At 37.0% G+C, this 27,525-nt stretch overlaps 2 protein-coding genes across 3 annotated transcripts; both read right to left on the reverse strand.

Annotated features, from left to right (window-relative positions):
* Positions 1-56: 56 nt before the first annotated feature.
* Positions 57-26,604, reverse strand: LOC110993113 (transient-receptor-potential-like protein). 2 transcript variants are annotated; one of them, XM_022259226.2, is made up of 24 exons: positions 26,590-26,604; positions 23,427-23,494; positions 22,999-23,123; positions 22,361-22,598; positions 21,801-21,943; positions 21,360-21,540; positions 20,766-20,954; positions 19,954-20,188; positions 19,270-19,422; positions 18,350-18,605; positions 17,741-17,874; positions 17,222-17,345; positions 13,627-13,822; positions 8,662-8,823; positions 7,378-7,597; positions 7,021-7,219; positions 5,962-6,077; positions 5,658-5,792; positions 4,959-5,047; positions 4,224-4,317; positions 2,546-2,643; positions 1,799-1,900; positions 1,528-1,653; positions 57-1,152 (listed from the first exon to the last, which is right to left on the reverse strand). In XM_022259226.2, the coding sequence occupies exons 2-24, from the start codon at positions 23,451-23,453 to the stop codon at positions 1,021-1,023; spliced, it is 3,474 nt and encodes a 1,157-aa protein (XP_022114918.2). In that variant the 5' UTR covers positions 23,454-23,494; positions 26,590-26,604; the 3' UTR covers positions 57-1,020. The 2 variants fall into 2 exon arrangements, with proteins under 2 accessions (XP_022114918.2, XP_045487684.1); XM_045631728.1 differs by having other exon boundaries at positions 1,015-1,152; positions 1,799-1,887.
* On the reverse strand, positions 14,741-16,324 carry LOC110993114 (tektin-1). Its single transcript, XM_022259227.2, has one exon. It carries the CDS (start codon positions 16,262-16,264, stop codon positions 14,978-14,980), a length of 1,287 nt encoding a protein of 428 aa, XP_022114919.2. The 5' UTR covers positions 16,265-16,324; the 3' UTR covers positions 14,741-14,977.
* Positions 26,605-27,525: the final 921 nt, after the last annotated feature.

A 27,525-nucleotide genomic window follows, 5' to 3' on the forward strand; every position in this document is an offset into this window, starting at 1 on the left:
TATGAATTTACTATAATGATTAAATGACTAAAAATTTATTTATAAATATACAAGCCAATATGTGTGGCAGAATATGTGAACTTTATATTGTACCACCACAATATGTTCGTACCATATTCTTGCAAATATTATTTATATATGTCTGTTAACTACTACTATACTATAACTAGTATATAGCTGATGTGTAGTATTCGCGTAAATATCTATAACAATAGGTTGCGTATATAAAGAAGCAAGAACCTATTATAATACATCAGCCGGCTTACACATGCAATACGTTTTAAATACATCATACAAAAGTGACTAGAATATGAATATTATTCCATATTACGGATCTTTAAAATAATAATTAAGAAGAAAAGGGACTAACTGTAGTGCCCTGGTTAACACCATTTCAATTCACACATGCAAGAGTGCTATGTTTAAAGGCCCGTTCAAGTATAACATAAGCGATTCACTGCAATTTATCCCCCCTCTTTTTTGTAAGCAAAAGTTAGCGACGCTCTCAAAAATATTAGTACTAAACGAATTAATTTTTGTAGCTATCCTCGAAAATGCAATTCGTTTTCAAGCACAATCAATGTGTAGGTAAAGGTAAATAATTAGCGTAATAGTCAGCGTAATCACCAAATAAGAAAAACATAGACTATATCTATAGTGCTTACATAATATTTAAACGGCTTATAATTGTTAAATAACGTGGCAGAGGTTACAGATGACGCACGCTTAATACGTATAATATATTAAAGTATTTTGGAACTGGAGATACAATAATTTAAATTTTGATATTTAATATAAAATAAAGGGGAGAATAGTGTTTCTATTTTAAACAATGGATAGGGTGTAGAATTTAAAATATACTGTTTGGACGGTCTTGATAAGGCATATACACAATACAAAAGTAGAAAATATAATACTTTAAATTATTATTCATGGATTAAAGACTTTCTAAAAATATATTCTATTAACGGTTTTATACTGATGTTAAGCTTACTAGCAAAATTATAATGTCAATATTAATTAGAGCCAAGTTTTCGATGTTTTCCTAATACTCCTCATGTTCTCGTCCAAAGATCTTTGCTGGAGTGGTTCCGGGGTTGGTATCAGATACTCCGTACTGTCCGTCACTGAAGAATTGACCGGTGAATCCGGCTAAAGAACATTTATAATATAGCCCATTTCTCAGATTATAAGGGAGAGTCCCTTTGCTTGTGCTTTTTTATACAAACTAAGAACACGAAATAGTTTTATTTCAAGCAATGATAACTCCAAAATAGGTAATGATTAGGTCACTGAACTATGAATTTTATTCAAAAATCCCACTGTTTCGCATCCTTTAAGAGCATCTGATGTGACACAGAAACCTGTCTCTTGTATTGCCAAAGCGCAAAATTCAAACATGAATCTTTAGTAAGAAAAATAGAATTAATTTATATTGGACTAAAAATATCGCTCGCTTTCGAATAATTTTCGTCTAGTTAACTATTGTCGAGTATGTGTGTCAGTGGGAACAGTTATTCTTCATACCATGGGTGGAGGAACTGGCACTGCTGACACCTGAGGCTCTGTCTTTGGCGCTGGTTCAAAGCCAGCTGTTGACGCACGTTGGCATATAGGAGTGCATGGTGTGATCTCCATCGTTGGGGCTTGGATCTAATAGAAAATAATTTAATTTTTTAATTAAATTAACCAAAGATTTTCTTAAAGAAAAGTTTTAGCCCTTTTCCCAGAAAAGAGTTGGTAAATTTAAATTACGTAACGTTAATTGTGAACGAAATTGGTGGAATTCCATAGATACCTTAGCTTTGTGACACGGTGGAGGAGGCAGGGTGCCCTTCGGTCGAAGCTCTCCAGCAACTGGTCTTGCAACGGCGTCTCCGCATCCATCTGCATCCGTTACCTGAATTGTAAAATTGGTTTCGTTTTTGTGTAGTGTTGGGGTTGGTTATATGAGGCTACCCATCTATGTGTGCCTTCCACAAGTATTGCTTAGCCTTTATAATGGATTTAGGTGTAAATGCAATCTGGGAATTCGTCAGTGTATATTTTGGTTATTAATACATGAATTAAACTTAATTTAAATATTTTATTGTTAATAGTTCTTTAGAACACAGTTTTACTTGAAGAACATTTTAGAATACATACAAAATATATTTCTTAATTTAATAACACAACATTATTCATAATTTAGTGAATGTAAATGTGTGTGAATTTGTTTACGATGCGTATAAGAGGCCGGTCAAGTAGATTTACTGCAATTTATGCCCCCCTCGACATCTTGTCAGCAAAAGGAAGCAAAGCTTTCACAAATAAGATAAACGTATTAACTTTTTGTAGCAATCCTCGAAAATGCATTTCATGTTCAAGCATAGACAATGTATGGTTAATATAGTAGGTAGAAAAGTAAATAATCACTGTTGACGTCGCCAAATAAGAACATCAAAGAACCATCTCTCCCCCCTATAGCGCTTAGGTAATACTCGAATGGCACCTAATCGATAAATTGATTTAGATGAAACTTTGTATAGAGGATATTTATACTTACTTGCTGATCATTGGGTGGTGATGGTGGTTTCCTTTTGACCACTTTTGGCACCGTTGTGGGGTCAGTCACGCGTTTTGACTTTAATGGACTTGGGTCCACTGTTAAAAAAAATATATCAAGAAAATCTCAAACTGTTACCGACTAATAAGACGAAATGTAAGAGAAGAAAGCAGACTTCGTATGGCAATTCTATATGGCGAAAAAGAAATCCGCTATTGTATACAATGAGTGACCCTTGCTCATGACAATTTTCCCCAACTTAGGTCTGTCATAAACTATTCTTCTCGTAGCTTTAGAAGAGTCCTGGTCTTCTCTGTTAGATACCCAAAAGTATAAAAAAGTGTTGACGGTTATTTGTACATATGACTTCAAAAATATTTATCAGCAAAATAAATAAATTAGTGGCGATACTGGTGCCAAGTTTCTTGCCAGTTCTTCTTGCCCGCTCTACGCCCTTGACTTGCGAACTGCTAGTTAATGTAAATTTAGAATTAATTTAACTTCTTTTCGTTAATAAGTGTACTTGTTTACCTATATGAATAAAGTTATTATGACTTAGGTCTTAGACTTTGAACGCCATTGATTTATTATTGTAAAAGTCTGGGCCCCACATTTCTGTATCAGTTTCATAATCTTTTGTCAATTTAATAGGCAAGTAGCAAGTACGTGATCAGCCTCCTGTGCTGACATACGCCGTCGACTTGGGTCTGTTTTCCTTCACAAATTAGCAAATGCTAAATGTGCATAGAAAAAATGTCCATTGGTGCACAATCGGGGATCGAACTTACAACCTAAGGGTTAAGTGTCGCACGCGAAGCCACAAAACTGCTATTAAAAAGCTTTATTGAGTAAAATTTATATTTTTGACAGGTTTATAACTGTCAAAAAAAGCATATATTTTAAAGGTGTTCTTAAACTTCAGCGATATGCCACTAAACGGTCGACGAATATTCGCCTGTCTAATCTTAAGACGAAGTGTTTTATATTTATACTAGCGGATCCGACAGACGTTGTCCTGTCTACACGTCTTTAATTTGAAAATTTCAAACTTTTTTTTAATAAGCTTGAAACATTCTGGACCATTTTGATGAAAAAAATTATTCAAATGTTATGACAATATCTAACGATCCAGCACATGGTCTACAATAACACAATGATAACAAAACTTTTTTTTAATTTGATCGCAGCGCTAACTGTCGGGACAGACTAAAATTAAAATTCGAATATTATTTAAAATTTGACAGTGCGATGGTAGCGCCGTCTGTCGGATCCAATGTAAAACATTCCAAAATCAACAACTACTAATTAATTAAAAAAAACATTGTCCAGCGGACAAAATTGTGAATCTAAACCATTCTCGAATCTCCACGAACACACACAAAAAATTTCATCAAAATTGGTCCAGTCGTTTAGGAGGAGTTCAGTCACATACACACGCACACAAGAAATATATATATTAAGATATATAGGTAAACAAGTGCACTTATGAAAGTCAACATAAAAGATGTTAAATTTAATCTAAATTTACTACCAGTTCGCAAGTCAAGGGTGTAGGGCATGCAAGAAGAACTGGCAAAAACTCTCCGCCACTATTCTTGGTGGCGAATGAAATGGAAACAAATGTGATTTATTTTTATTTAATTGTGTTTTAAATTGAATGAAGAAAGCGTTAACGAACCTGATCGTGCATCTCCAACAGCAAGAGTTTGGCTGGATCCAGGGTTTGGACTTGAACTCCGAGGTCGATTTGGTGACGAGCTTCGTGATCGTGGCTAATCAAAAAAGAATAATGCTTATCAAACTTTGTTCTTTGAAAGTGGAAATTGCAAGTAAAATACCTTAATAGTCAAGTAATTTACAGACTGTAATAAAATATTTATACATCAATTCAATATCATTTTCGGGCCGCCATCTTGTTTTCCATATATATTTTTCAATATACATAACATTGGCAACAATAATATCCTATTTTTTTAATGTTTGCTTAGATGTAAAATACAGCAATAAATAAAGACAAAAAACTAACAATAATACACAGATATTATAAAAAAATAAAAGAAAACGTTAGAAAAAAATACAGGTTTATCAAAATGTTATTTATTTATTACTTTCTTTTTTCTCTACACGTAGATGTGATGACCAAAAGAGCTTCTTTGGAAATAGCACGCAGAGGTTAGACACGATAACTTAGACAACTTGTGATGGTAGAGTGGAAGGGACGAGTTCAATCCCCAACTTGCTGGACCGACGAATATAAGGTTCTTCTACGTCATAGTATTACAAACGCTAAGATTTTTTAAAGACACGGGGAAGAGGATATGCTACAACGACACGACATTCAGTAATAAAGAACGCGACTAAAGAAGAAAACACTCACGCGTCTAAGTGTTGGTGGCTCGTCATTACAGCTTACCTTACGACCTGTATTGCTTTCGCCTTGTGTACTATGTGCAGGGCTGCGAGATACTGAACACTTGGCCCCTGGGACACTTAGCAGGTTGTCTGCAACGGACATTCAAATGGTAAACATACATACTTACATACATTTTACATAATTTTAATTATATTGGTCACGGTCACGCTGCATACGAAACGACGGGAAAAATTTAAAATTATGTAAAATAATTATATGAATATAATACATAGCTCCAATCCGTTGAAAAAGGGTTTTCTTTAAATGTGTAAAAGTTATATTAATAAAAGACAATGCTACGTTATAGAAACATATAAATGTATATTATGTAGTTTCGATTTTTATTCTTTTTATTGTTCTAATTGCTGTACTTTATTTTAAAAAATGAATTGAAATTTGAAAAAAAAAATTCTAGCAATTTTTAGCAAATATCTCTTTTATAATATTAGTGTAAAAAGTTGAATTCAAGATAGATTATTTACATTACGAAGTTTCCTAATTTTCATAAGCACACATACAATTTTTATTTTAATATGTAATAAAAAAGGTTAAAACAAATTTACTAAGTTTGGTCGTTGCGGCAGTGTACCTTTTTGTACTTTTGCGATACAACTTCGTTGAGCGTGGACAGCGCCAGTTCTGGTGACCAGATTCCTAATTAAGTTTCCTACGTTACTTAATAGAATTAAATCGGTTTACCGTTGACCCTGTTAGGCACTGGAGTCCTCATATCCACAACAGCACCAACACCCTGAGAAATATCCTTAATAAGCTCCGTCAGTGTATGTCCGGGAGACATTGGCAATTGAATCGGAGATAAGGACCGGGATCCTTCTAAAAATATTTTCAAATAATTTTAACAAATTCAACAATTACTTTTGAACCTAATGAATCAAGGATGAGTGTCCCAAAATATAGGCTAACATGGTTTACAACATACAGAGACTTAATATCTACTAAAAAGATGTTTAATTTATATTAAATAATGATCACAAGCAATTACCTGGTAGCGGTGACCGCATAACAAGTCGTTTAGCATGTTCAATGGCCTGCTGCAGCTTCTGCTGACTTCTGAACGATTCACGGGTGCGGCATCGACCGATTTGTGACCTGTAGAGACTGTTAAAATATTTTTATATACTTGATAAAGATATCATTTAGACTTACGAGTTTTTTAGATGTGATTGCAAGTGAAAGGCTACGTGTGTTCAATATACGTTATATACATCAACTTTACAGCTCACAGAAATATGGTTATGACAAAATTGATCTAAGGCTAGCCCTCACACTGCATTAATTGTTTTAAATATTTTTTATTAAAAGAATTTATTCAGTGTTACATCTAATCAAACAAAAGTCGTATAAGACTTTCAAGTGTGCGTCAATATGTGTATGTGAATGTGTTTTTGTGTCTGTGTTAGTTTTTGAATCTCAGGGTTATGCCAAAAAATGTAGAGGTCTCTGTAAATAGAATTCGAATGCAATTCCAATCACGAAATCCAATTCGGCTAGTTTTTATGCGTTTTGTGAGTTTGGATGGTTTGACTATATCAGAATTCATAGAATGGGTGATTTATGATAACATAATAATCAAACAAAACGCAAAGCTTTATATCACCACCACGCCTTTTCTCCTTCCAAGACGCTTTCATCTTTAACCACTTCATTAATAACAAAATTGTCACAAATATTTCAAAACTCACATTACATACATACACTAAAAATCTCAAAAAACATCCCGTCAACCTGGCCTGATAAAGAAAATATTCTTAATGTGCAAAAATAGTTTAATTATAAATTGTTTTGTAGAAATCATAAAGTACAGTTTACATGTCAAAAGGAAGAGACTGGCTGCCCACGGAATCCTATTGTAGGGTCTAGTGCACTTTATTTTACCTAAATATCCTGTTTTTGTGTAAAATAAAGTTTTTTGTTTCATTATTAAGGAATGTTATAAATACGCTGGCAAAGTCCTGGCCTTGGATCTACCACATCCCATTTCGTTCCACGCTTTCCATGTCTTTCTTTCTCACACGATAAGTGAATTAAAGAATAAACTTACGACACACCAGAAGCAGCAAGCGTTTGTTTCCATTTATCATTGCTGTTAGCAGCGGCGGCCATTCTAGCAATTCTGCGGAACCTGGCGAGAGCATCTTCATTCGCTGGCTTCCCCTCGTCATCTATAACGGAGACGGGGGCCACTTGGAAGTCCTTCATCAACCTTCGTTCCCAGACCTTCATGCGCTTGCCAAGAACGGCTAAGAGATGAAAAGAGTCAGTTTTTTAGATTCAAGATTTTCCAATGTTTGTTGCTACTGAATGTGACCTTAATGTTACCAGTGTCAGGTAAGTTCGATTGAAGGCGCCATGTTAGACTGGATCCTGATAAATTTGTATAAAAAATATTTTAGCTCACCTTTTTCCTTGCGATTAGTGAACGAAACATCCATTCCGTTTCTTCCCAGCACTTCCAGGAGTTCGTATCTCAACGCAGATACATCTCCCTTCAGTTCATTAATATCATCTTCAGTGACAGGTTCCTCATCCAGCTTCCGGTGCATAGCAGATACGTAACGCCAAACTAACGCACGCATGACTGCTGTGTAGCGCACATCATCCTCTTTCTCTTTTTCCACCTGGAAATATATTTCATTAGTTAATGTGTCTAAGCTTACCATAACATTCACTCGTTATTTATTTAGCCGTCGCTAGTCACGTGATAAATGCATTTTGCAGATCTAGTTGCGAACCAGATAACCTGGACAAGCTGTTTGTCTTTGACAATGTGGAAGGCAAAAGGACGGTGGGCAGATAGCTAGCCAACTAAAAAAAGGTCAACTAAGTTACGATTCTCACGGGTCTCTCCATGCAAAGGGGCTGCGCTAAGGGAAGTTACAGACCAGAATAATTGGAGGCAGCAGGCACCTTAAAGTGATGTGACCTGCACCAACGAAGTATATGACCAAGAAGAGTTGTTTGTTTGCACATAATTTGTACCTAATTTATTCTAAAAAGAAATACATTACAAATAGTTTTATAAGAATCTCTGATTTTATTTAATACTTTCGTCACATTCAAGAAATTATCATACAATTATTATTATATATTATATTATTATTACATAGAAAATTAAGTTCTCACGGTGATCATAAATTATAGCCATTTATCTCTTGGAAGTGAAACTTAATTTAACGACGACACACTGGGTTTTTAGAGGCTAACTTTATGGTTTAAATTAAGCGGTTTTGTTTTGGCATTCTTATGAAATAAATAAGTAAACTTAGTACAACATTTACTGAGCGGACTTTACAACTGACTTAAGTAATGTATATGAAGACAATGTAAATGGAGACAGAGATTGATACGAATCTCTCAAAAGCCTTGAAGGGATATCCTTCATTGCAATGGTATTACTGCATTTTTAATCTAACCAGTGATGATGATGATGATGAGATGCTGTGAGTCATACATATTGCTAGTCAGCTCTGGGGTCAATGATCGGTGATACAGTATCGCAAATTTTATGCATTGATACTGTTAAAAGGGTTTGCCCGTGAGCTACCAGCCTTCAGACGCCAAGTTTAAATCTATCCTCGACCCTCGCCGTCAATATGTCGTATAATTAAAATAATCGGTAATATCTGTAACTGTGGCTTCTTAGACGCAGTTGGAATATTTTTATTATATTATATCAGCTTACCTTAACTTTAACATTCTTGTTCTTCTCCATCAGACTGAAGATCTTCATAACTCGCTTTGGTGTTGGCAGTATGTTGAAGGGTGGTGGTAATGTGGGACTGTCTTCAAAATATGACATCCATAAACGTGTCCTTGCGAACTTCCACTCCACGTCTGAATGTTGCTATAATATTATTTCAATTAGAGTATGAACATCTATGATTGCCAGAAACAAACAGAGATTTGGCGCCCTGAATTCAATATCTAATTGAATAATCTGAATTATAAAAAAATATTTTCCAATTGGTTTTTACTTTATGATTTAGTTTATTTATACATACATATATGATGACCTGAGACACTGAGCATTATATAAGACTAACAGTAACTTACATATGACATGATTAGTCGGTAAAAAAATAAACCAGTTATTGGTTGGTTAGCCAATCACCCACCGCCGACACTCGCAGATATACTCAGGCCCGCACGGTATAGTACGTTAAATCGTGTTCGTTTGATAACACCCGTGCGGTAACCTAAGTAACCTCGGTGCGGCTTTGTATACCGGTGGGGTTTGACTTCGTACTCGTTTGTCAAGACGGCTCGACGTAACGCTGGTACCGCCTCGACCCACGCACCCCTGCTAGTGCGTAATTGTAGATGTTGTCTTGAAGTGAAACTGCGCCTTGTTCTTATTTCTTGCTTCGCCGATTATTCTTGGATCACAGCTCGTTGTCACGGGATAGAGGAAAGAGCCCGAGTCTCTACGCGCGTCTGCACCGTGTCACGTCTGAACCGAGACTGCGCGTGTGCACCGTGTCAAGTCTGAACCGCGACTGCCTCGAGACTCGCCCGCGCCGAGCTTAAGTACTCCACGAGTATACCGCGACGAGAGCTACGCTTATATACATTTGCGCCGGTATACCGCGTCGAGAGCTGTGACCCTTTTATTCGGCGAAGTATTCTATTTATTTATTTAATATATTTACATTCATAACTTTACAATATTTTTCACTCACATTTTGTACATATTATTCTGTCTAACTTATAACTCTTAACACTCGCACTTAATTTCTATTTATAGAGTTACAATTATCAAACCTAACTTATAATATATTTATATTTCTATATATGAGTCGCCAACATTCTCCCCCTCGTGCGCAGCACCGTCGTTTCTGCACGGCGACTCCGCAGGCACCAAGATCACGATCCTCGACGATGGTCTTCTTAACACTCCACCTTTGGTCGCGACGTCCACGATTCTGGTTATTCCGTCGGGCCCGGGGTATGTAGTTTCGATGATTCCCCTCGGCCAAGTGCATCGTGGTAGCGTGCGTTTTACGATAAAAACCACGTCGCCTGGTTGCAGCTGCTCGCCTTTCTGTAGTTTATTCGTTTTTCTGGGCAGTAGTTTGGGCAAGTACTCCCGTAGCGATCTCTTCCGAAAGTGATCAGAGAGTCGTTGGACGGACTTCAAATCTTTTCTGCCCACCAGCTTTGCATCAGGAAAATGTAGTATGCGCGCAGCTCCACTGGATCGTCCAATGAGAATGTAGTTTGGTTTTAGCGCCTCCTTTTTCGAATTGTCAGCTAGGTTCGTTATTAGTCTAGAATTGTCTATGTGTTCTGTTTCCAACAAGGCTTCCTGCAGTTTAAGTCTCGGTCTAGATATTGATTTCCGAGACTTTACTCTCGACTTGGCATCAACAAGGTTTACTAAGTATTTTCCATTGCCTCCAGTTGCGGCTGCATACGCTGTCTCACTCGCGTCTGCGACAGTATGCAGCTCCCCCTCAGTGCAGAATAGTGACATACATCGCGGCAGCCGATTGTCTTTTATTCTACCGATATGCTCTAGGTAGCTTTTCCTAGCTTCGGTGTAGTCTTCAACGATCACTCTTTTGTTCGACGCCCATCCTCGTAACTCAAAGTGCGCTTTCATGTGGATCAAGTTCACTGGCTGTATAACTCGTTGGTAATCGTCGACACAGTGAAAACTTTGCAAATAGTTATCCATATAGCGATATTTCTCTATTGCTTGCGCTGCTTCTGGATATTTATGTACGAAGGCCTTTGCATTTTTGTTTTTTATATAAATCGTGGCACAAGGTGACGCAGCTCCTAAAATCACTGATAACATTCTGTTATCTTTCACTAGCGCTTTCTTGTCTTTTCGCCAAAGGAACCTGAGACTGTTTCTGTCTTTTTCACATATTTTCACCCGCAGAAACATTTCTTTTTTATCGGCCGCTATCGATACGAGTCCTTGACGTACTCGCAGTAACACTACTAATATTGACTGTAGACCGGTCCTGAAGTCCGGTCCGGACAGCAGAATGTCGTTGAGGCTCACTCTGTTGTGATTGGCTACACCGTCGAACACAATTCTTAGCTTTTTCTTTACTGGGAAGTGAGGCAGGTACCACTTTTTGTTCGATGCGCAGTTGGCTGTTACTTCTTCAGTGTAGTTGCTTTTCAACAGATCTATTTGCGTGCTATATTCATTTTTAAACTTAGCGTCCTCACGCAGATATTTTTCTATTCTTTGAAATCTGTTGAAGGCCGCTGAGAAATTGTTTGGAAGTTGTACGTCTTTCCTTTTCCACAATAGTCCGACCTCGGATCTGTCATCTTCCAATTGTTGACTATTTCTTTCCAATATTTCTAGTGCTTGCTGTTCTATATCGGCTGAAGGCTTCTTCGGCTGAACCCACAAAGACTTAATATTAAGATGTTCTCTCACTGGCTGATTTATTTTGTCTTCGACGATTCTTGCATGTGTACATGTGTTTACATAATTCATCGGAGACACGCCGTTGCTATCGAAGCCATGGATAACCCATCCTAACTTTGTTCTTGACGCCACTGGCTGCCCTGGCTTTCCACGTCGTATCTGTAACGAGACAATATATTCCCAATTGTCTTGGCCAATGAGCAGCTTCGGCGCCTCAGCTTCGTAGCACACGTCTTGCAGTAAACCCCGCAAGTGCTGACACTTCTTAAGTCGGGTTTTATAGATGAGTTGCGGGGTTAATTTCAGCTCTTTGATAGTCCTTGCCCGTTTAAGTGTGCTCTTCTCGCATTGTCTTATCCCTTTCACTTTGATATCTACGATCATTGAGTCGTGATTTTTCATTTGTCCTCCACCGATAGTTTCTATATTTAAGGTTTCGCGATGACCCTTAATGCCGATGCTAGCAGCCACATTTTCGTCCGTACCAAATCTTCGGCGTAAAGCGTTAATAACTTCTTTTGGCTTTGCTTCTGAGTACAAGAGGCTCTTAATACTCCCTCTCGCCGTGCCTTTAATCGTTTTACGTAGCCACGCCATGTTCTGAAAGTCCGAGAACATGGGAGATGTATCTTCGTATACGATCCGGAACGCCGTCCTTTCGGAGCTGTCCCCTCCAAATATTGGCAGCTCTTGAATGTATTTCGGTTGCGGCACTACATGTCTCGTCATGACTTCCTTTATTGCGTCGGCTACTGCTCGGATGTCGCTCTTTGTTTCTATTTCTTCTGGCTTTTGTGCCGATGAGCGCATCCAGTTTGCTACCTTTTCTTCATGGTCATCGTTGACGTCTTCTATAACGGAGTCTTCCTTTTCCATTTCCGCTTCTAATCGTAATCTGGCCAGGTGTGTTGCTGCCTGCGCTTTCCGCAGCTCGCAACGAGCCAACTCTTCTCTGGCCTCGGCTAGTCTTCTTGAGCTGGCTTTTGATACGGCTCTAGATGCGGCCCGCCGGGTATAACCCGCTGGTGTCAGAGTCAATGCTTGCTCTGATTGGCTGGCTGCGCTCGTCGACGTGGACTGCTCGATCGTTATCTCTTCGCCTGTGGTCCGAACTTTGGACCTAGTGGCGGAGGTAACAGTCAACGTCGATTCCCCTCGCTGCATCCCGTTCTGTGATCTTGTGACTGGCATTTTCTTCTCGCAATAATCACTTCTTGATGACAACCTTTGCAGGATCCGGCTCGAAGGACCACTATTGATTGGGTTAGCCAATCACCCACCGTCGACACTCGCAGATATACTCAGGCCCGCACGGTATAGTACGTTTAATCGTGTTCGTTTGATAACACCCGTGCGGTAACCTAAGTAACCTCGGTGCGGCTTTGTATACCGGTGGGGTTTGACTTCGTACTCGTTTGTCAAGACGGCTCGACGTAACGCTGGTACCGCCTCGACCCACGCACCCCTGCTAGTGCGTAATTGTAGATGTTGTCTTGAAGTGAAACTGCGCCTTGTTCTTATTTCTTGCTTCGCCGATTATTCTTGGATCACAGCTCGTTGTCACGGGATAGAGGAAAGAGCCCGAGTCTCTACGCGCGTCTGCACCGTGTCACGTCTGAACCGAGACTGCGCGTGTGCACCGTGTCAAGTCTGAACCGCGACTGCCTCGAGACTCGCCCGCGCCGAGCTTAAGTACTCCACGAGTATACCGCGACGAGAGCTACGCTTATATACATTTGCGCCGGTATACCGCGTCGAGAGCTGTGACCCTTTTATTCGGCGAAGTATTCTATTTATTTATTTAATATATTTACATTCATAACTTTACAATATTTTTCACTCACATTTTGTACATATTATTCTGTCTAACTTATAACTCTTAACACTCGCACTTAATTTCTATTTATAGAGTTACAATTATCAAACCTAACTTATAATATATTTATATTTCTATATATGAGTCGCCAACACCAGTGTACCGCTGCCTTTCGAGCGAATCTTAAATGAAACATAGAAAGCACATTAGTGCATACCCGGAAATCGAACCTACGAGCACATGGATGAGAGTTGCACGCTACAGCCACTAGTCCGTTATCCCAGCCTATTACTTTCTGTTAGGAAACCGTGTCCTATATTTTTAAGAAACAATAACTATTTTATCGTAAGCTGCTTAAAGAGGACTAGAGATATTATCATGAGTCAATAATTACAGTTTAATAATTAAAAATTAATTTAGTTAATTTATAAACTTACATCAATATGAGCGTAGGAATTGGACATCATAGCAATGAGTAGATTCAGTAGAACGATCACATTGATCACGGAGTAAGATCCAAACATCAGCAGACCCCAGAATCTGGTGTAACTTTTAATACCGGCCAGTTCGAAGCTGTCCAGACCAACCATGCCGAAAGACGCCCAGAAAAGTGACTGCGACGCTTCAAATACACTGAGAAGAGATACATTGAAGTAATAATATATCAGTCATTAAAGCATGAAGATGAAGCTTTTGGTATCAGAAAAGTCTTATAGACTACAAGTCCGTGGTAAAAAATAACCTGTGAAATTAACCAAATTCATCAGGTGAGCCTCCTGCCGTTTGCCCCTGTTCTATAAAAAAAACCAACGTGAATAACGCTTAGAAGGATGTTACAATATCAGAAAATAACTTTGATCACTATGCCGATATAGTAACGTCGCGTCTAGTAAGTCTATTAGAGAATGAGCATGAGAATGTGTAAGTACAATATGACATATAAAAAATTGTTTAAGGCTTTAAGGATAACTACAAGGCACAGGTGTCCATGAGCGGCGTTTAGTACCTAATTCTTCGGACCCGCCTCCTTTAAAGAAGTTTATTAGAAAAACATGCATGAGAAACAAAGGTATTGAACACAAAAAGTAAAGTAAATCATGCCACCGTCGTATGCTGCTACTACATAAGTCTATCAAAAAACCTCGCAGGCGTATACTATACGGGTCCACTGCTATTTCCCGGAACTCGGGAGGCAATCTGTTCTGAGAATCGCTCCGAAATTTAATAATAAATAAATAAATAAATCCGAAATAGGCTAATTTTTGGGTCCGTATTCGGTTCTGGTTTTAGATGGTAATAGATGTACATGATTAGTCACTACATGTGAGATTGAATTTAAATTTAATGCTGGTTTGGTTAGGCAATTGGTTTCCATTCCAATTTTAAGAAAATGATTCTTTATAAAAACGCCCTAATATGCTCATAAATATCTAAAAGCAATTAATAAATTATATTTTTGGGAAAGGTTCAATTGTATTTTAGTGAAATGGTAAAAAATATCTTTTAATTTTTTTACCATTTCACTAAAATACAATTGCTTGTTGTTCTAAGGATAACTTGTAATCTCCCGATATCAAATATCCCAACAAGAATTCAGAAATATATTAAATTCCAAGCATTCATACATCCCTTTCACTTGATAAGAATAAAGAATTATGAATAACATCGTTTTATTCCACACAAATCGTAAGCAATTTTATCTAAAGCGTGTAAATTATTAAAAAACATTGTAAACTGTCCCTAAGCTAAACACACTCTACATGATTTCAACGAGCCTAATTAACGAAATTAATAAGCATGATAATCCATAGTGGTACGTAGAGTCATACAATCAACTTCATCGATTTTTAAAGTATTCATCTTCACATTTATATCTTCTTCTAACTGTATCTGAGTTTGTAGTAAATAGCGCAAGGACGCGTTCGCTTCATGCAGCATTTGTTGGAGCTGTTCTGTGCTGTGTCGTAACATCTCACACTCGTAGTACAAGGATTGCCCTGGTGGATCTCGGACTAGTTCAGCTCCAATGCGCTGCGCCCGTCTTCCAAGTCTTGTATGAGCCAAGGCTGTATTCCCTTCTTTATCACATAGTGCTTTCTGCAGTTGAAGAATATTATTCATCATATCAGCTATTTTCTGCGTTGTTTCTCTATGCATGTCTTCTAGTTTTGCCTTTGCCCTCTTGGTATCTTCAATGCGCTCTTTAAACTCATGATTGCATTTATTAAAGGAACTCCACAGATCATCAATCACTTGTTTTAGTAATACGTCAATAAATACACGTATAGGACGAGCACTGGTTACTTCTCTTGCAGCTTGTTGCACGTTCTTAGCTGAATATGCATTATACTCATCAGCCGAAATATTTGCTGGATCCAAATTAGCGTAGCCTTCGTACACAGACAAGCATAGATCAGTTGGTTTTAAAGATAAAGAACCTTTGTCCAAATCAATGGCTGCTTGCTTGTACTGCAAATCTCTGTCTAGAAGATATCTGGTAGAACGAAGACGCCTCATCTGTTCGTTCAATTGTTCCAAAGCACGTTTCAAAAGACTTTGACCGCCTAGTATTGTTGTAATTTCCTGTTGCAGAGCATGCTCAACCTCATCAACAACCAAATCGATTCCAATACGGCCATCACGCAGCATTAAACACTTACGGCAAATGGTCAGAGCATTTGATTGAAGTGATGCAAGGCAGTCTTGGAGACGTGTCTTATAAACACCGAGGGCTTCTAGTTCGAGGCATATTTCTTTTCTTTGCAGTTGTAGTTCCTTTTTATTAAATTCTATATCACCGAGGCGTTCTTCTATACGTCTATCAGACGTTGCTTTCATAATGGATGCGCGTTCACCAGTTTCATCTCGGATCCTTTCACTTTCCTTTAAAATTCGGTCTGCCAGCTGCTGCTGGTCTTCAGTATTTCGGCTGCGCATATCGTTGGATAGCTTCCATTCAGCTAAGGTGAACTTGGCAGATCGTGGAGGCATACATACGATGGCCTGCTCAGAAAGCCTCGTAGTTGAGATGGGAGCACCAATAACATGACGCACACCAAATTGTTCCTCACCCATGATTAAAGATTTTGAACTATTTTTAAACTTAAAATAAAGTTACGTCGGCCGAAACGTGATACTTATTATTGGAATTGACATAACTAATAGTTGTCATGGTAACTGGGTCACGTCAATAATATTAAGCGAGAAGCTAGAAATAAGTTTATATGGATCAATCGCATAGTTATGTTACAAATCGTTATAAACAAAAAATTTATTATTTCACAATATTGTAAATATGAATGAACAAAAAATCATTACTTCAATTAGGACAGAAGTATGAAAACGAACTATACACTAATGTTCAATCATAACTGTACGAGCCTAGGTGAATGTACAATTAGGACACTCAGGCTTTCTTAGTTTTATAAGCGAGGCGATTACCTAAATCGGAATTACGCCCCAAGAGAAAAACCAGACGTAGGTTCTCTCTTCAACACATTATTCATAGCAATTAACATTTAAAAAAAAATAATCAGTGGCGCTACAACCTCTTTAGGTCTTGGTCTCAGATTTCTGAATCTGTTTCATGTTCATTTTTTTTTAAATCATATAGGCAAGTAGTTGATCAGCCTCCATGACACATGCCGTCGACTTTTTAGCTGTCATGTCTATTTCTTCGCGATGTTTTCCTTCACCGTTCTAGCAAATGTTAAATGCGCACATAGAAAGAAAGTCCACTGGTGCACAGCCGGGGATCGAACCTACGACCTCGGGTATGAGAGTCGCACGCTGAAGCCACTAGGCCAACACTGCTCATTAAAATCAAATTACCATTTAACTCTATTATTTAAAGAACCCTGAAGGCCCACAATCACAGAACAATATTGTAGTTTACACATTGTGACAAATATCGTATGTTATTTATAATTTACTTATATCAATACTTGTGGGCTTATGCGTATTTGACAACCTATACGAAATAGCATTTGAAAAACATCTCTAGCGAGTCTAGCCACACAATCCTGCACTCACTTTCCAAAACTTCGCCATTTAGTACAAGAGTCACCCGCGTGTTCCCAATCCGGGAGACCGCCGGGTAAAGCGTAACATTTTTGCTTTTCCAAATCGGCGAAATACCAAAGTAATTGATTCAGACCTGTATATAATTAATACTTTTCACAGCAAGTAAGCCAAAATGACAAATGCGCAGAAGTATTTTTTTTTATTTTAATATTATGAGTTTTCTTTGCAAATAATATTGTACTTTGTCGTATATAATTACAATAGCAAATATAATAGGCATATATTGTATGAACATATAAAAATTTTGGACATATATTAATTTTCAAAAAATTGAATCTATACAATCATATAAATATTGGTTAAGCTCTATTTAGTTACCTCTGTATGTTTCAAGAGTCCTGGGTTCGATCGAGAAAACAATTATTGTAGTAGAACTGATAAGTACCATGCTTATCAATAGCAATATGGAGAATGTTCGATTCAAACTAAATTTACTTTTAATCTAATACTATTTCGTTGGATACTTACCGCAAGCAAAAGCGAAAAGTACCAGACTATAGATAAAGAAGAACTTGACGATGTCGATAACCATTCTGCCAAGCGAGATCTGAAGTGGACCAAGGTGAGGGTTTATAGAAAACAGGTGCACCAGTTTTAACGCACTGTAACAAAAAGAAAGACATTATCAGTGTGGTATGGTATGGTAGGTCGACTCAATTTCCGCAACTAGACTCAAATTTGGACTATTAGCATCACCTTGATAGCTGGAAGTCTTCCACTGTCTGCTTTACTGTACTTTCTTTTGAGAACTAGCGAACTGTGGAATCGGTGGATTTCCCTGGCAGATACGACCTTTAGTTGTTTAAAGAAAGAGCATACTCCTCCTTCAAAGGCCAGTATCGCTCTAAAATGGGTGTCCATGGGGGATATTGGATAATAAGAAAAGAAATGAACGTCGTAATTTATATAAGAACCTAATTAGTGCTAAGCGTACTGTGACTGTGCAACCAAAAGCCTTACCTAAACACACTTTTTTTTTCTTTTTTTTTTTTAAATTGGCTAGTGGGCCTACCTCCCCGGCGACTTCCGCCCGGGGCCGAGGAAGCTAAGTTTTAATAAGTTTTTCATTAAAAGTACCTAAACACGTTAGCAGCAGCAAATAATCCCTCAGCAATCAGCTGCGGATCGAAATCATCCCACTGCTCTCTTGGTATAAACCTTGTGTTCGGATCGCGTTGTATCTCAGCATTTTGCTGCAGATAAGCCACAAAACGTAGTAATGTTACGGACACATATAACGTGTTTCGGGTGAAGTCGATGAAATTCCACATGTTGCGGAGGTAAGCGCGAAATCCTTCAGTGTACATCTCTTGCATTTCCTCCCAAATGAAACCTGAGAAGTGAATAATTATTTTATTTCAATCGGGGGTTTTCTAATGAACAATGTGATGCTATATTTTTTGTTTTATATTTGCACTCATCTTAATATCAACGATCAGTTGTGAAAGAACGTTCTAGAAAGTATAAACACGTGTGAAATGAAAACTTAGAAGACGCAGTGATAACTAGATTCAACTTTGTCACAATCGAGTAGCCCGCAATATGGCAGCAGATAGCTTTTTGTATTGAAAAACTCGCTTTGGTCCGCCAAGGATTTGTAATTACATGATTATAACGGAATAAAAATGATAATAGCAAATAACACTGCAAGGTTTGCGAAATCAACTCGGCGAAAAGTCCCATGGAATTTCTGATAATGTCCACCGAGTGATTATTCATCGCAATTTTTATTGTAAAATATTACTAATAATTAACTTATATACTATTTAATTTCTATGTGTAGTACTCATAAAGAATTAAAAACCAAATGTTTGATAATAAACCTTCATATTTTCGCTGTTATGGATGTGAAAGTATCGGTAAAATATAGAAAGACTACTTTTATAACTGCTTATCAAATAATAATTTTCGTTTATTTGCGTTATGTTTCGGATATTTTACGTAAATACTTAGCCACAAACCACTCATTTCTAATAAATATGTCAAATAATAATTACCAATTACATATATAAGAACAAGTATTTCCAGAACAGTGGGGCCATTCCCCCTCTGTCTCTTCAGTTCTTCTTCTACCTTCTTAACCATCCACTCAGGGCCGAATAGTTGAACGACTTGAACTTCTGCTCTTTGTGATACCAATATCAAGATTACTGTAATAAAATATGTTGTCCTTCAAGAAAAGACCGTACCAATGCTTAAAAGGCTGACAACGCTCTCGCGAGCTCTCCGGCATTGAGAGTGTCCATGGGCGGCGGTATCACTTAACATAAAGTTGAGCCTCCTGCCCATTTGCCCCCTGTTCTATAAAAAAATAAGAAAAATGATTTTACGTTCACTATGGATAACTTTGGCTTTTAGGTCTCAGATAGATTTGTAATCATTTGTTTTATAGGCAATACTATTACAATAGGCCTACCAATTCTTAAATGGCCGATAAGACACTTGCGGCCGTTAATTAACATCAGGTGAGTCTCTTGCATGCCAGTCCGTTTGCAATCTTATTGCATATGGTGTTTTCTGTCAAAACATCTTTGCATATGCCATTGAAACATTTGAAAAATGGGGTTAGGAAATGGGGTGTCATTTTATATCCCCGTTTCTGGCGATTCTTGTTTCAGAAGTACAAACATAAGAAAAAAAGTCATACAAGAATAACATATACTGCTAAAATAAATACTCACGTAAAAAGAACAAATAACTCGATGCATGTATCAAAAACTTCATGAATGGCTTCCTCATCAGCTTCCCAGTTTCACAATTCGGAGCTACCATATACAATAGACAGTAGTACGGAAATAGTAATGCTACCCGCATAATGATGAACATTTTCTCTATATTAGACTTGCGTCGGAAGCCTGGAACTCCCGCGTACCATAGAGATGCTAGAAGTTGCTGGATTTTTGGATGAGCTACGAACTGGAAAAAAATATCAAATAAAAAAATTGTATGTCATTCACGTCTTTCCTCAAACTTCGATTTTGGACCCTTGGAGTAGACTAAAGAGACGTGGGGTTTGAGAAGCACCAATTAACGATTTAAGTTGGCATCTGAAAGATAGTACTGGTGAACCCCGAGATGGTGCTTCCCTGGCTCAAGGGTTAAGTATCGAAATGCAGCGAGGAACTGCTGCCAGCGATAAAGGTACACAAGGACCAAACTTTTTTTTTTAATTTTAAATTATTTCTATTATAACTTTGTAGGTTACGAAAATTGTAATTATTTTATATTAAATCTAGCAGCGATATCTTAACCATAAAAAAAATTATAATTTTATGGTTTTTTTTTATAGAACAGGGGGCAAACGGGCAGGAGTGCGGCTCCTGATGTTAATTTATACCGCCGCTCATGGACACTCTCGATGCCAGAGGGCTCGCGAGTGCGTTGCTGGCCTTTTAAGAATTTGTACGCTCTTTTCTTGAAGGACCCTAAGTCGAAGTTAATTTTATGTTGAGATTTAAGTTTAAGGTAGTAACAACAATTCATCAAAACATACATTCTTTTGTTTAAAATCAACAGCCAGTTCTAATCTAGCCAACTTCATATGGTCTCCTTCTTCAAATGGCTCCTCGGGATCATGATTCAGGATGATGGCCAACTCCTGAGAGCTTCGTGACTGGTTTAGGAGATCTACAGCGAACCTTTGCACTTGACAACGTAGTTCAAGGTACTCTGCTTTACATTCCTAAAAAACAGTCATTATAATAAACAAGTGGCGTTACAACCTTTTTCGGTCTAGGCCTCAGATTTTTGTATCTGTTTAATGATCGTTTGTCAATGTTAATAGCCAAGTAGGTGATCAGCCTCCTGTGCTTGACACACGCCGTCGACTTTTCGAGTCTCAGGCAAGCAGGTTTCCACAAAATATTTTCCTTCACCGTTCGAGCGAATGTTAAATACACTGCGTATTCACAATCTATTAGTGCACAGCCGGGGATCGAACCTTCGACCTCAGGGGCGAGAGTTGAAGCCAATAGGCCAATACTGCTTACTACTAATAGGTTCAGTTCATCTGAAGAAGAATCTGTAAGAATCTTCTTACAGTTTTTTTTTAATTAATACATTGAGAAAAGTTTAACTTGCAACTTACTTGTTCAGCATATGCCAGGTTCCGCAGTTCCCATGACAGTTCAAAAGCAGTCAAAACTGGGTCGGTAGAAGATAAAGCTATAAGAGATGGAGATGCCATGGCTTTGTAAGCGTTTAGTCGGGCAAGAGAGTGTCGTAATGGATCTTCAGTCGAATCTACTATACATTCATCGCAGCCGCATCTGTAACCCGTAAGTCGCTTGAGAAATACTTCTGAAGAGAAGAAGAATAAAAAACGAAATATAAATTATTCTGCATCAACAGCAATTCGGGCAGGAGGGTCACCTGATGTTAAGTGATACCGCCGCCCATTTATTTATTTTCCAATTACCACTGTTCATTATTTTGACTAACGTGCACTAACTCTAATATGTATACTATTTTGCATTATGTTTATGGCTCATTAATGAAAACATGGTTTCCTTTTAACATAAGCTGTTACCGTATATCATGAGGATCTGGTAACGTTGCACCTCTGTCGAGAAGGATTTTGATTATTTCGTAGTTGTTCTTATGTGCTGCTAAGACTAGTGGAGTGAGGTCACGTGTGAAGAGCGCTGTTGTCGGATCCACTGTTTGCCAGCTCTGGAAAATATATATTTGTTATCAGCGATCAGCCACTGTATTACGTCTGCTTAAAACTGCACCAAAGTTAGGTCAGAAAGAGGTATCTGGTATGTCTAAATTCACTTCCAAGCTTAGATAGGCTGGTAAACTTGCCTATGTAGATACAATGTAATGTACAATATGTAGATTCAGTACAAAAAAAACATTCTATCACGGCTTCCCAGGGTAGGCAGAGACCACGGATCTCTTGCTAGGGTAAGGACCATACCTCGCTTCATCTGCTTTTATGACATTGACAATGCATATTCGTAGGTAAGGCTTATAACTTATCTCTAGTACCTCCTGGATTTGCTACCCTCTATTAGGATACTAAATTGAGTCGGTTCAGAAATACTTACACGCCCTACATTGTGGTGGGCGAAGCAAACCACTTACATATGGTGCTGGATGCTTGTGTATCAGCTCTTCATGCTCCAATAACAATTCAACAGCTTCAACGAACTCCGCGTTAATTGCTTGGAGCAGGGCATCCTTGGTTTGTACTCCCATCACCACAAGGAGTTCCACCATCTCCAGGTTGTCTCCATCAATGGCGAGAGTCAAAGCACCACGACCGAGAGAATCCACACAGTTTAAATCTATGTGATTCTTGCGGTGTGCCCTTTGGATCATTCTGGAAGATTAATTGTTTAAAACTATACAGTTAGTCACCAACAGCTTCTTAAAACACAAATTTACAATTGCCCCTAAATAAATTGATCCTATTGATTTATAAAACGAATTTGGAAATTTTTATCTTTGCTTAACAGTTATATTCTTCTTCTCCTTCTCGATCTTCATTACTGAAAGTTGTGCCTGTCTAGAAAGCGCCAACCGATACGTCTGCCTCCATACCACTCTATGCTAAGGTTGTTCTAATTGTCTTAAATTGATCAGACCAACGGGTAGGAGATCGATTCCGACCCTCTCCAGCCAAAAATTTCAACCATACCAATTTGTCAAGATTAGTAGTACTTTCAGTACTATCCACAGTTTTATTAACGTGCTGTAAATATAAGAGTATTTTTTTTTACCGTCTAACATTCGCAATGTCCCCTCTCTCAACAGCCATGAGATATTTCTTCTCATCTAGGTTAAGACTCTTTGGCAGCACTGGCAATTTAATTGGTTTACGGATCTTCTCCGCCAAAGCATCCCCCTGAAATTATACCAATCATACATTTATTCCGTTTATATTAATGTCAAAAATCTTTACCGTTTTTCGTGCCGAACAAAATGTATAACTAGAATATTTAACTCGTAAAACTACTAGACGTTTATTATATATAGTATTTATGGAACAATATTATTTTGTTCTTACACAGAATGTATCATACTTTGAATTTATTTTAGAATCATTTTAATCTTATTTCTATACTTTTCTAGCTGAGGTTAAACCATCAAAATTTTTCACCTTTATCTATATTATCCATTTAATTTGTAGTTTCGAAGAAAAACTTACATTTTCCAAATCCTTTTTATCCCCCATTTTGGTAGGGAAGAAGCAGCTTACGTCCCCGCAAACGAACGCTGTGAAACAAGTTATATGTTATACCTGACATAATATCATGTATACATATTTTATATAATAGGGGCCAAACGAGCCTACGGTACGCCCATAAACGGCAGTCCATTTTAAGTAAGTGCGTTGGCGGCCTTTCACTTTGAATAGTTGGTCGTAACTCTCTGGGAAGACCAGCATCGGGAGTGGACCAACTGACGCAAAAGAATATTCCTTATGAGACGGACATTAAACATTTTACACCATGCAGACATTATGATTTTTCCCACTCACTTACTTAATTATATCGCTAGGGGCAGCCCTGAATATTTATTTTTGAAATATTATGGTTAGAAATGTAGGGACACAAATTCAATTCAATCTTACACAGAAACATGTATGCACCAGACGTTTCATAAGTATTTAAAAAATATAGAGAGCGCAAACGGATGTTGAAGGACAGGCTCACTAAAAACTGAGATAGATAGATAGTACCAGTGACCCCAGAGCGGGTACTTTCTTCGTTCAACGAATAATGATCAATACAGCGAGGAAATGCCAGCATTTCCAGCATTTTTTATTTATTATTTATGTTTTTTGTTATTTTTATATGTAGGTTAAGAATATTGTAATCACGGGATGAAGTTAACAAATATACAATAACATATTACATATACATGTGGGTCATATATCTAGAGACTCTGGAAAAAACAAAATAGACTGGACCTATTGGAAAGAGATGTAGGGCGACACAAGAAAATATGGACAGATGACGGGGAAAATTTTGGGGGAAACTAGGATAGATGTTGCTCAAGAAAATGAGAAATATAATATATAGGTATATGTATATAATAAAGAAATAAAAAATAACTAAAGGGGCCTTAAAATTATATTGACTTGATTTAACAGATGATAACTTAATTATTAATATGCCAGTATCATAAAAGGCCATCAAAGTCTAAGCTTAAGATAATTCTATTCTTACATTAATTAGTGAGTCTGTCCTCCGATTTCAAGATTAGCCAAGCACGTGACATGGATGACTGGAAACCGTACAAAACTGGTAATTGTCATATACAGTAGACTACTGGGCGTCTAATTGGTTTAGCGTAGGGCAGGTAAGGGTGCGTTATATTCATTTTACCGACTTTAAAAGATTTTATTAGACAAAATTTAAACTTTGTTTTTTTTATCCGTGAGCTCATTCTTATTAAGGAAATAGGTGAGCCATCTATCTTAATTCTACACAGCTGTCGCACACTGGAGAAATGCGATACTTTTCTCATAGAGTATTAATTGCGCATATAAAAGGAAAAATTCTATTGGTGTAGGGGTTTGTTAACGCACGACCTCAGGTTTTAGAAGCGTTCAAGCTTCTAAGTATACGCTGCTATAACACGATTCCTAATAAAATATTGTAACTGCCTTCAAACAGATTCAAAACAAATATTAAGAAAACATTAAGGTGTAAAGGTTACTACACAGTTAGGTAGTCAACCTAGAAGATAAAAACGGTTGACAATAGTTCTAATTATATTGTTATCTTGAAAGTGTTGTGAATATATGTGTAATGGTGAATGTAATTAATTAATTAATTAAGAACAGACTTTTATTTTATTTATCTAACTGTAATGGCGTTGTGGTTTATGACATTTTCCTTTGAATAATTGTAATGTAGAGGGAGGGCAAAACTTGCTGAGTTTCTTGCCCGTTCTTCTCAGAACAAGCATTTTGCAAGCATTTTGCTCATTCGCGAATTTTGTAAACGTTTTTGACGTCCTAAGCATGTCCTAAGACGCATCTGAACTGAATAAACGAATTTTGACTTTGATAATGCGGGGTTTCGATCAGATCCCGTTGCAAAATAAAGCAAAATTACTCACTTGTCACAAGAATTATTAAACACACTATTTCATCCAACAAAAGAGGCTTCCCTTGTAGCCCAATAAATGTAAGACTGACTTCAGATCTTGGCTACTAGGGTTAAAATTAAAGTTTTCTTCTATCAAGTACTGAGTCAAATATATTTTAAACAAGATGTTAGTGAATGAAAAAAGTAATAAAATGTTCGGCGTGAAAGCTCCAAAATCCGGAGATCTTACGCTTCCGGTCCTGGGGAGTTGGTTTTCGACCGTGTTCGATCCGCTTGTAGTTTAATTAATATTTACAGCGCAAAATTAAATCTAATCTTAATATAAAAAAGAATTTTTACGAATTCTATTACATACATGAAACGCTTAAAATAATGTTTTGTTCCTTAAAAGGGGCATAAGAGTCAAAAGCACTATGCGTAATAGAATTTACAGTTGAATTTTACAAAGATATTAATCTTTGCTTAAGGTATATTGATGTTTATTTATCAACATCAAATTGTATTACTCGCCTTGACCTATTCGCTAAACATTCAAAAGTTATTAAAAAATTAAATATTTTAAGATATATACTAGCTATTATATTTCGAAACGATCACCAATATTTTTAATACATAAATAGTTTCCACAATGGAAATAATCCCCTATTACAACTACTAAATACACAGCTTCCCAGTTTCATCTTTTAATAAGGAGAAAGTTCTCAATTTATTTAACATAGTAACACAAAACGTATTGTTCTCGTAGCCCAATCTCTCAGATTGAAAATAATCTAAGATCCGACCGTGACAGTCGATCGATCTCCTCTGCATCCTAATAACCAAACCCTACGAAGACAATCCATTTTTGGCCACGGATAGAATGCAATCTCTTTGCTCTTTACACTGCAAATAATATTAACATATATTTTTTTTGTACAAAACATATCAAATATCTTTTTAATTATTTTAAAAACTGGTGTCAGTTAAAATCTTAATATTGGCAGCGTTGAATTGTCATTTTCACACAAAAGTACATACACTGATCCGATCTACCATGGATAGCTTTTATCGAGAGATGGCTATTACAATCCGTTGATTGGTTATTGGCACACTTATCAATATTTGAATTAACGTCTATCTCAGATGGACAAAAATGGATTCAGATAGGTTATTGGGTTTCAGCGTTAATGGAGGCTTTAAGATAAAAATTGAGACCCTTATTTGAAGATAAAAATGCCATATATCTTTTAGAAACAAATACAAAATACTTACGATCGCCTCGGCTGACGCGACACTACTGCTATTCTGGCCATTCTGTGCGCCTTTTATAAACGCCATAATCTTATTACCTTAGCTTTGATTCGTAAAAACATTCACGTGCTATAAGGATACGACCTACGCTAATAAAATTTATTTGTCTGTAGTCACAATGTAAGGCGCTTAACTAGAATATTAGATCAGTATTATTGTCCCGAAAATAGAATTGTATTTGTTTTAGTAGAAAATGATTTAGTTTTAAATACAGTCGAACCGTTTACGACATCGATTAGTACAACATACCGGTTATATTGACCAAAATCAAAGGTCCCGGCTGAATTAATTTTATTCGTGAGTATATTAATTACACATAATAACAAGTACATAATATGAGGGATATAATAACGTCATCGGCTGTTACGAATATCGGTTCTTACGACCAAATATGAGTACAATGTCGTACAATAATAGATTTTGGCTGTAGATTTATTCCTAAGACTGAATTTCTAACTAAGCTTATTTTATCCGTGAATTGTTTTTTTTAATTCTTAATTGACGTTGAAATTTTTTTTTTTTAATTGTTGTTACAATATAAGAGTGAGAGATACTTATAATACTGTAAATAAGTATATTATTATTAGTTATATATATAATAACTAATGTAATGAGTGTAAAATAGTTATAATTATGAAACTATTTTTTGAAATTGTAGCAATGTCGTCAATAGAGTGAAAATACCGACTTCGAAAATCTCTAAATGATTTTATGTTATGTAACAGCTTTCATGAAATAAAATTTGGAGGTAAATTCGGTTAATAAACTGCAGATAAACAGCATTTTATTATACCTCTGTGTTTGATGATCAAGCGGTTATCAAGGGTAATTCGGTCTTATGCCTTTGAAATTTAATGTTCACAAAATAAGTCATTAAGGCTATTCTACCAAAAATTT

This window comes from Pieris rapae, chromosome 16 (genome assembly GCF_905147795.1).
Source record: "Pieris rapae chromosome 16, ilPieRapa1.1, whole genome shotgun sequence".
In the NCBI taxonomy this organism is placed as follows: Eukaryota; Metazoa; Arthropoda; class Insecta; order Lepidoptera; family Pieridae; genus Pieris; species Pieris rapae.